Here is a 10,710-nt window from a genome sequence, read left to right as displayed (position 1 = left end):
AAAATCACTTTAACTCCACCATGACCAGGTGCAGGCCAGACTGCAGCACCTGATAACACAGCCATCTGTTTCTACTTGCTGGTTTATTTTCACAACCCACAAAAGCCCTTTCTGGTCTGAGGTCCAAGCAAATGCCACCGCTTGGAGAGCAGCCCATGGGAGCTGGGTGGCCGCAAGCCAGAGAGAGAGCCCAGGGTGCAGGCACTTTCCTTCAGGGGGGTGCAGGAGTGGAAGGCTTGCTATACAAGTTTAAAAATATCAAGGGCTCTCAAATGGGCATGAATAAATCTGAAACCACCACTTCAGCTAAGGCAGCCACCCACAAGTTGGTACAAGTAGGAACAAGACAGCAGCCGAGCCCAGGAGAAGACACCGAGGCTCCTGTGGATGTTCATACCCCTCAACGGGGGTTTCAAAACCCACGGTCTTGCTGGCTTGTGCTGGCTGGAAAGAAAACAGGTCAGTACTGGGACCACAGGGAAGGCAGAGAGAGATGGAAGGAGCTGCCAGGACTGAGGAAAACCCCCTCAGGGTCAGAGATGAGCATCTGGGCTGAACCCATCCCCTGCTGCAAGGGACCTGTAAAGGTTTTTAGGTTCCAGCTGTTTTCATCTCAAATCCCAGAGGTTAAAGAGTCCTTCAAGGAGTTGCAATGCTCTCAGTGGTTCTCCCTTTGCTCACAAAGCCAGTTAGCTGTGTCCTGCAGCACTTTACTGGTGGGGTGTGAGATGGGAGCTGGGTGGATGGGGCTGCCTCGAAGGAAACTCCAACCACCACCTTCCAGCTCAGCCCCACAGCTCCGCCCCAGCACACTCTGGCTGCTCCTTATGAACTGCAGCTCTGATGCTGCTGTTTTCTGCTTCAGGTACCCAAATAATCTGGAAATTCATGTGGAAACAAAGGGATTTAAGGAGAACGTGGCCTGGGCTGTGGCTCCTCTCGTAGTGGTGGTGCTGGCTCATCCTTCAGGTCACTCGACTTCTCTGTGCTTCGCTTGTTCTGCTCGTAAGAACGTGAGGTCCCAGACCCCCCAGAGATGCTTATGGAGGTAGTGAACAGAGCTCTGCAGCACTGTGGTCTCGTATTCCCACCCCTCCCCAAACAGCATAGACCGTTTGTGGCATTTCAGATTCATCCTTCTTCCTTCACTGCACTTCAGATTAGAAATGGCACTTTGAATAAACAGCTCCAGCCCCTTGAACCAAAAGGGAAACGAAACAGTCAGTGCTCAGTGCTGCCCGTTATACAGAGTTTAAATCTTCCTCACTAGCTCTCTGTGGGACAACTCCTCATCTTCACCACGCAGACCACCAGTAAAAATTAAAACCACTTAACAATCAATACCCTATGGAAGAATTCAGGGGATATGGGTGAAATAAAGGGAAAAGCAACGTAAAAAATCATCTGTTTGTGCTGCCCACAGTCCAAAGGCCACCTGAGAACGTCTGCTGGGGGAAAAAAAAGTTGTTTCTCTGAAGAGAGGGCACCCTGCCAAGGGGCGGGCAGGCGGCCGGGGCTCCCTAGAGACAACTTATCTCGGCCACAAAGCAACGGCTGCCGTCACGCTGCAGTCGGCACAGGGGCGCGACTGGCCAACACGAAGGAAAACTCTGTTTAAACCAACACAAAGTGGGAAAAAAAAAACCCAAAAACTAAATCAGGCGAGTTCCCCAGGGCAGCGCTGCAGAGTTGGGATCGCCTGGCCAAGCCCTGCCCCAGGAAATGGGAAAGACAAGCTGGAGCCCGAGGCCTCAGCACTCTGCAGAGCAAGGAAAATAAAGCAGAGGTTGGGTTGTTTGAGCTGAGACGCGGCCTTAGTTACAGCTAATTCTGCACCAGGGCATCTCCTCCGAGATTCCCCCTGCCTCCACGGACCAGATCTATTTCATAGAATCATAGAATGGTTTGGGTTGGAAGGGACCTTAAAGCTCATCCAGTCCCAACCCCCCTGCCAGCAGCAGGGACACCTTCCACTAGACCAGGTTGCTCAAAGCCTCATCCAGCCTGGCCTTCAACACTTCCAGGGAGGAGCAGCCACAGCTTCCTTGGGCAACCTGGGACACTGTCTGACCACCCTCACAGTGAAGAACTTCTTCCTAATATCTAATCTAAACCTCATGTAGCTGGGCTTAGTGTTCTTCATTTTGTGAGGGAAGAATTTAGCTTGTGTCTATATTTAAAATCACCACTTGTACAACTCATCAAAGAGGTGTGACTTTCTCCTTTAATTAAGTTGCTTACCCCTTAATAAAATAATAATCTATAATTTCAATCCCTTTCTCTTTTGCAATGACTGCATTGACTGACAAATGTAACCACGCAGCTCCTGCCAGGTGGGGAATGTGCCTGTTGCTGGCACCAGGACACGCAGGAATCCCTGGGTGATGACACCAGCGCAAAGCACACAGGAGATGACCGGGCTTGGGTTTGTTGGGGATAAGAAAAGAGCAGACAAAAGACTTGACAGCATTTCCAGTTTGCACTACTCCATCTGCACAACCCTTCCTTCCACAGCACTGTTAATTAAAAGATGCAAATGACTCCTAAGAGTCTTGTATCCTGTATAAGTAATTATGTTTTCTCACCTTTATTTCTAAGGTTTCTCGGGGCATGTGAGACCAGCGGGCTGCTGTCCCTCACAAACCTTCAGACCATTTACACAAGGTTCAGCCCCAGGAGCTGCCTGACAGCCTGCAGATGCAGGAACTAGAGGGGAAAGTGCCCAGGAGAGGGGCAATATCTACTCACAGCCTCAAAAATCCAGTATTCCCAGTTAGGGGGTGGGCAGAGCCTGCCAGAGATTTCCTTACAGCCCAGGGTGGTACTCAGTGTGCTTGTAACAACAACTCTGAGTATGTACTGGATGCAAGGATGGGTTTTAGTCTTTAATCCCCTCTTGGAAAATGAAGAGATACACCCAGGAGAGCACTGGTGTGATTCTTAAAGGGGTGGGGAGAAGCTGCAGGGATCACACAGACACAGCTCACTCCAACCAGCCCAGGAACCAGCTCTGTTTTCACACCCCATTTAGTGTTGCTCTGTCAAGTCCTCCAGCAGCACGTTACCCATCAGTGGCACTGCAGGAGATGAGCAGCACAGCTATTAACCAACCTGGCACCTTTTCCAAGCCCAGGATCACTTCTGGTGTGACTCTGATGGAGCACTACAGCTTAATTCTGTCCTAGCACAGCAAATGAACCCTTTGGTGGCTTTGCTGCCAGCTAGGTGACATTGCACTGACTGAGAAGAAAGCATTTCTCTGTAGAAAGTTCAGAAATTTCACCGAAATTAAGATTTTATTTGAAAAAACAGTCATGAACTTAATAAATTACACAATAATTTTCCTCATTATAAATTCTCCATAAAATATATTTTACAGTTTTTAAAGAAAGATTTGGAAAAAGAAAAAAAAAAAAAAAAGCTTTTTCTGAGTGCTGAAAAGTATTCTTGACTTTGTGTCACGCTGGTGAATAACTCCGTAGCTGCTACAACAATTTGATTTATCAAAGGTTTTAAAACAAAAAGACCTCAGACAACAACAACAACAAAAAAAAAAAATTATCAATCAAACATAACACAGATCTCAAGGACCAAGGAAACACTCAGTGTCACCCAACAGCAAGGCTAAGCACCATGAGAGGGATTTCAGGTACCCCCACCCTTTAAAGTGGCAATCAGTGCAAAGAAACACTTTGGGAGTCAAAAAAACCCCAAAAAAACCCAAACCAAAGCTTTCCTGGGGCATTCAGTTGCTTCTGCACAACAGGCAGGCAGCACATTCCATGTTCATCCTTCAAAATACTTCAGAGGAAAAATCAGATTGATTTGCAAAGTGCCTTGAAGGTAAGTTGTATTATTCTGCAGTAGATTCATAAATTAACATAGTTGATTCTGACTGTCGGGTGGGCAGGAGAGAAGAGAAAGTTAGCAATATATTTTTAAAAAGCTCAAGTTTAATATGGAAAAGGGATAAAGCCTCTAACAACTTCACTCATTGAATGACCATGCTGAAGTGTTCGTGCTGTGTACATAGTGCTGGGGTTTGTTTTCCTCCTTTCAGTTGAGGTTTCGATTGTACTGAACTCAAAGTATGAGAACAAACAGATCTCTGCTTCTAGAGCAGAAGAATAAGCAGATTTCTCCTTATCATTACTCACAGACAGGCTCCAAGTCTTATTTTACAGGGAAAAAGCAACACTGGGACATCTACACAGGCTGCATCCTCAGTATTTGTCCCAGCATCACCATTTAGATAACTTGCCTTAAACAAAGTGAAGCAAAATAACAAGAATTAAGGACTAAGGCCATCTGGGCAGCTGCCACCAGCTCTACACAACAAAGTCAGAAGCAGCTGTAGCCTGTAAAGCCTCAGAACTTGGGCAGAATCAGAATCCTTTGCTTCTGTAAGAATAATAATAAAAAAAATTATATTTTGTTTGTGCTGTTTATTTACTCAGGGGCAGAATAAACAGACTGATCAGAACTGCTCCAGCAGCACTAGGAGGGAACAGAATCTGAGAAGCAAGTAAGATTTGGGAAAAAAAAAAACATTAAATTGATTTTTATTAAGGAAACTGACCTTTGTTGCAGCTTTAATCTATCTGCCTTTAAAAGGCAATTTATTCAAGACTCTACTTTTTCCAAAAGGTCAAATTGATGAGAAAGGTCAGGGTTCTGCACCCAAAAGAACAAACTGTTCTATTATTACAAAGCAGCTTCTGTCTGTCCTCCAGCATCAGGTGGCCTCAGGGAAACCTCTCAGCACATCAATCTGCTTCTCTGGAAGGAGAGCTGGGAACAAGAGGCATTTCAACTGCTGCAAAGCTTTCCATCCTATCACCTGGGCTTTTAAATAAATATTGCTCCTTAAAAAGAAGGAAAACAAATTGAAAATAAATCAGCAGAAGTTGCCACACAAATCAGAGATACCTCTTCTCCTGTATTTGAGAATAGGTGTGTTCTACAAAACAAACAGTCAGCCCTTTATCTCCTCATCACTGCCAGGTCAGAGGCAGTGCCAGAGAGGAAGAGGCCACGGCCAGTGTTATTAGATTCAGTGAATGGGGAAACTCTGCTGCAACTGTATTTTGAAGAATTTTACAAATAAGACCCTACGCTGCTGGATTCCCTCATCCACGTCTCCATAAATTAAGCTCATCGTCCTCTCCTATTTCAAATACCCAAAGTGCAATTGGATTATAGATACAAGAGTAGAGAGCATATTGTGAAACTCTAGATTAACTGATTAATAAAGTATTGGATTACTAGAAGAAAGCAAAATCAAATGATTAATGAACCAGCCAGTATGCCAGCACTTGATTGCATTCATTTGTAGTTTGACTCCCTCAGTGACGAGCTCATTAAGCTGGAAGTGCTCAGCTTGGCCAGGTCAGCACTTTCCAAACTGCTGATCCCTTTGCATTGCATTTTTTTTTTTTTGTCTACAAAGTCAAGTCTCAGACCCTATCCTTTGACATTAGATAATAAAAATAAATTAAAAAAGAAAAACAAAAAGTTATTCAGGTCTGGAGAAGAAGGAATGCTTCTCATCTATCTTCTTCACCTAGTTTTCTAACAGACCCCAATCATTCAGACCCAGAGCAAATAATTTAAGAAAAGTGGCACACGCTCCCAGTCACTCATATACATAAATATATACACAGAGTTACTTTACAAAGCCTGGAGATTTGCACTACCAGCATGCAAATCTCTTTTTTTTCCCCATGAGAGTTCCTAATACTGACATAGGAAACTGGAATGTACGAAATACTCCCATGACATAGCGCTGGAAAATCAAATCTCAGCTTTTAAAACATCCTATTTCCAGCGTAGACAAAGGAACATCCTCACACCTTACACTGGCACGGAACATCCTGGTATGATACACGTCAACGCAGCGTTAACACAACGGCCGACTCAACACCCCTGTCAGGTACAAAACTCAAAGAGACATTCGTTTTGATAGAAACTACACCCTGTGGGTTCGAGTTCAGGCTCGTTTCTTTTACTGCTGTCAAGTTGTACCATGGGTCAGGTGAGAAGCAGCTCTACCAAGAGGGATGTGGCTGGGCAGGTCACGTATCCCAGCTGCTGTCTTTAAAAGCTATGTTGACTAATCGCAGTTCTAGCTCAAAAGCATCAGGTCGGTCCTGGGGGTTGGCAGCCAACATCTCCTTGATCAGCTGCTTCATTCGAGCGTTCATGGATTTCTTCTTGACAGGGATGAGCAGTTCCATTTTAGGGTTTTCTAGAAGGGCCTCTCCAACGGGCACGATCGCTGTCCCCTGCTTGACGTAACTGCCCAGAAGTTCCTTCTTTGTTTCTGTATCTATGAACGTGATTCTTTCCAACATTGCCCAGATTATAATCCCCAAAGCAAAGATGTCTGCTTTGGCGGTGTAGTGTCCTTCCCAGACTTCGGGGGCCATATAGAAATCAGTCCCACATGCAGTTGATAGAAAACACTTATTTACGTTGACTGGCTCCTCAGGGTTCTGTCCTGAAGCTGAACAAACTTTGCTCAGCCCAAAATCAGCTACTTTCAGGGTAGGTTCCAAGTCATTAGCATCCATCCTGCTCTGAGATATCAGAATATTGTCAGGTTTGAGATCACGATGAATAATCTGATTTTTGTGCAGGAACGCCAGCGCGCTGCTGAGCTGAAGCATGAAACTGGTGTTGGTCTTGCGGTTGGGCTTTCGGGACAAGAGGTACTCATTCATATCCCCCCCGTCACAGAAATCCATCACAAACCACAGGTAATAAGCACTTCTCGGGTCAAAGACTATTTCTCCTTTTAATGAGGTCTCTACAAGCTGCAACAAGGAAAAGAAATGTCATAACTACCTGATGGTCATGAGAATATAAAGATATGATGGAAAAAAATGCATGAAGTTTGGATCTTCCTCTTGATAATCCAGAAGGTGAGATATTGGAAGTGGGAAAAATAAAACTATGCAAACAATTTAGGATGAAAAAAAAAATAAAAATCACAATGTATTTGACAGCCTCCTTATTTTCATGCATGCAAAGCATATCAGGTTCACACTCCTGCCCAGAAACTAGAGCCAGACCCAGATAACAGCATTTTGAAAGATACTGAATGGCCATTGCACTCCCATCTGTTTCAGCTGGACACTGTCCCACCCCGACAAAGCCCGTCCCACCCATTTCGCTAACAACTTCTAACACATCAACAAAGTCTCCACAAGTACCTCTGTACAGTGCCAGGGGGTTGTATTTGTTCTTCTACTGATGAAGTGGCACCACAATAAAGATTTTTAAAGCCTATTCTCCATTCCTCACACATGAATGTGTTCCAGCAAGTGTTAACACGAGATCCCTGAGCTCAGGAGAACGCTGCTGAACAGCTGCTGCACCTAAAACCTTTCCCACCCTCACCATCCAGTAGTTATTTTCTTGAACATAAGCACTGAGTAGCTCCAGCAGCCAGTTTTGATAGCTGCTTCATACAAAAAGCAAAGTAAAACCAGCCATCAGCTTTACTAATCCTGTTTACACAACTACACCTTTGCCTCTTCAACTCCTCCGAGGTGGCTGTTTGCACACGCTGGAAGTTCAGTCTTGCAAACATTTCTGTTAGTAGTAAACCAAGGTACACTGAACCCAACGTAGCTCCTACAGGCTTTCAGAAATTAAAGTAGCTTTTAAAATTTAAAGAAGCATTTTAAAATGCTTTATAAAAGTGATCTTTTCCATCCAAGAGCAAAACGACTGCAAATTTATAGCTATCCTCGACTGCAAGCACAACCAGTACTCAAACCAGACCAACTTAAAACAGTAACTCTGTGTTAGAACTGGAAAAAAAATAGAAATAGAAAAAATAGTCAGTAAGAGTGAGATTAAGGTATCACAGGACAGCAGGGAGTCTCCTCTGCCAAGTGAGCACCAACACACAGCTCTTCCCTCCACGTGGCTTTGCAGAACCCGGACCTGCATCTCAGTTCAGAGCATTAAGACAACAAAATCCACCCGACCAGTGGCAAAGCACCACAAGACCAGACTAGCTCAGGACTCTCACTTTACTGACTTAGTTCAGTTGACACCAGCTCAGCATCTGCCCCAGAGCACCTCAGGAGACACCAATACAGCCCTGGCACGCTGCACCAGTTCAGCTCTGTAACGTACTGCCGCCTGGGGTGGGGAGAGGAGAGGGCAAGCCGAGGGAGATCTGATTGTCTCTATTTTAGCACATGCTGTTATAAAGCCATCCCAGTCTCTTCAGAGTCAGCTCAGCTCTTCTCTGCTCTCTGGAGCAGGAAAACAATTTGTAGTCCTTGCACCTGACTCAGGTGAGATCTACCTGCTGCTTTGTTAACAGGCACTACCATCAAAAACCAATGCTGCAGGTGGCCCAGAAGCTCTTCCCCAACTCACAGTTCCACATGGCTTTTATTTTTTAAGCTCCTCCCTCTACAGCTGTCCACAAATTTGAAGCAATATCTTAGAGCAATATCCACTAATGACTAAGATAACTTCTCCCACATGACCTGGCCAGTATTATTTTACCCTAATCCCTTCATGAAAGCAGGTCAGTAACAACAACCAAGCTACAGCGAGTTTACAAAGGGAAGAATCCTCTTTCTCAGGCTCGTACAGCGGGATCTGGGCAGCTCTGAAGGGCTGTCAGAGGAATGTTCCCCAACAAAAGGTCCTACATTAGACATGCCAGAATGCCAACAATAAAAACTGAAATGATAACACAAGAAACATCGAGCTGGGTACTTGACTTTTTAAACCAGGGATACAAATTTCTGCCAGGGGATGATTTATAGTTGGGACAGCTTCTTAACAAAGGAATGAATCAGATTATCTCTCAAAGTCTTTCCAGAGCTACTTATTCTTCAAAAACATGCATCTTCAAACTTAAAGGACACTTTCAGCAGTCACGTAGAGGAAGTGATATTTATTGCCTCATTTCTCATACCTTTACCTCTCTTTGAGGAGATCTATAGTTATTTATTCAGAAAAGAAAATGTCTCGGTGCGTGCTACCAATTGCTTATTATTTCTGAAAGAATTTTAAGTGTTGGCTTCCTAAATCAAGACGGTTACTTCCTCTCCCAAGGACATTTGAGATTAAGAAATTAGTCAGAGCTCTGTCCCAAGACAATACAACCTGCACCTCCCTTCTGCTTCACCTGTGGCGTTTCCTCAAATTCTCAAAGCAGATTTGCATTAAAAATAAATAAATCCTGGAGTCTTTTAGAGTGGTATGGCTTCAAATTATAAGATACAGGTGACTGTTGAATAGATGGGTTCTTTTAAAGATATAGAATACTTCTGGGGTGTTAACAACGTAAACAATACCCTCTCCTAAGTGTACCTCAGAAAAATAAAACCTTAGCTACCCACCTCCTTCCCCCCCAGCTACACATCCACAGTCATTCCTTCCACCCCATTACCTCAGCTTCATGTACCTGTAAATAAAGGGAGGAGCTGGAGCCATGGGACATCTTCTGCACCATATCATCTTTCTGTAAGATGCACTCCTCCAGGTGAATGACGTTGGGATGTTGGCTCTTGATACTGCTAAGTGCCCAGAACTCACGCAGAGCTAGTTCCACGTTCTCTGGAGCATGGCACCGAATCTTTTTCACCGCGACCCGTGCAGAGGTCTTCCTGACGACTGCTTCGTACACCACACCATAACTGCCGCGACCAACCTCCCGTATTAGATCGTATTTAGGCTGGCTACTCACCATCTTCAAGATCAAAGGTTCTGGGGAAGGGGGGAAAAACCCACAGAACTAAAACTGATGAAGAAGAACTGGGCTGTATTTTCCCCCATATGGTTTGGTGTGGTAACACTCAGCCTACCAAACCCCTGCAGTTAACAGGGCAGCGTCTGTTACGCTGCATCCCCAGTGCTGGAACATTCCAGAAGCTCTCCTGGAAACCTCTACCTGTTGCTACAGATTAATTAAAAAGTGAAACGACATCATTTTGGTGGGATTATTTTAAGATTTCAAATACAGCCCAGTTTTCAAGGTGGCAACAATTCAAACCTAGACTTGCACTGTGCCGAGACAGGATTATCGTGTAGGCTCCTGCTCCTCAGTGTCCTCTGTGAACATCTGTGGGGACAGCAGTAGGGTACCATGCCCTCCATCCACGCCTGGGAGAGCAGAGAAGAGGCTCTAGTTGAAGCCTGTGGTTGGGCAGTTAAAGATTTAATTAACACTGCCTTTTATGGAGGTGATTGTCCAGGGAAATGTTTCTGTTATAATTTAATAATGAAATTATTTTACTGCTATTAAGCCAAGAGGACACTCCAGATCACTTCTGATTGATTTGTTTAGTGTTACTATGATTTTTCACCTCTTCTCCTCTGAATGAGGAGTCTACAGTTACAAAAAAGTTAAAAAAAGGCAACTAATTGCAGAAGCTTGTACCCAGCATCTGACTTTCACTTTTGCTCAACAGGGCAAGGCCTTCCACAAAAATTAAGATATTGCTCTGTAAGTAAAAAACAAGAGACACACACACACACACAGGGGAAAAAAAAACCAAGCCACCAAACACTGCCACAGATTTATGATCCTCCCTGCACACTTCCCTGCATGATGACAAACCAAAACACACCAGGCACCACCTTCACGCAACCAAACTAAAATGAGACGCTGACTATAGACAGGAAAAACAAAACCCCAAAGCCTGGCTAGCCAATTATCACTGGCCAAACTGAATG

The 10,710-nt window shown here is 44.5% G+C and overlaps 1 protein-coding gene across 1 annotated transcript; it reads right to left on the bottom strand.

Annotated features, from left to right (window-relative positions):
- Window positions 1-5,972: 5,972 nt before the first annotated feature.
- On the bottom strand, window positions 5,973-9,757 carry PDIK1L (PDLIM1 interacting kinase 1 like). Its single transcript, XM_010166472.1, has 2 exons — window positions 9,440-9,757; window positions 5,973-6,815 (listed from the first exon to the last, which is right to left on the bottom strand). The coding sequence occupies exons 1-2, from the start codon at window positions 9,722-9,724 to the stop codon at window positions 6,075-6,077; spliced, it is 1,026 nt and encodes a 341-aa protein (XP_010164774.1). The 5' UTR covers window positions 9,725-9,757; the 3' UTR covers window positions 5,973-6,074.
- Between the last annotated feature and the right edge of the window lie 953 nt (window positions 9,758-10,710).

The sequence above is a fragment of the Antrostomus carolinensis genome, unplaced genomic scaffold (genome assembly GCF_000700745.2).
Source record: "Antrostomus carolinensis isolate BGI_N321 unplaced genomic scaffold, ASM70074v2 scaffold29254, whole genome shotgun sequence".
Taxonomy (NCBI): domain Eukaryota; kingdom Metazoa; phylum Chordata; class Aves; order Caprimulgiformes; family Caprimulgidae; genus Antrostomus; species Antrostomus carolinensis.
This window is presented reverse-complemented; position numbering and strand designations above follow the sequence as displayed.

What these genes read in the sequence shown, in the direction of transcription:
- PDIK1L (XM_010166472.1), bottom strand. Translation starts at nt 9,724, where the DNA reads ATGGTGAGTAGCCAGCCTAAATACGATCTAATACGGGAGGTTGGTCGC. An exon ending in GCTCCTCCCTTTATTTACAG is followed by an intron (nt 6,816 to 9,439) that starts GTACATGAAGCT and finishes TCCTTGTTGCAG; the next exon opens with CTTGTAGAGACCTCATTAAA.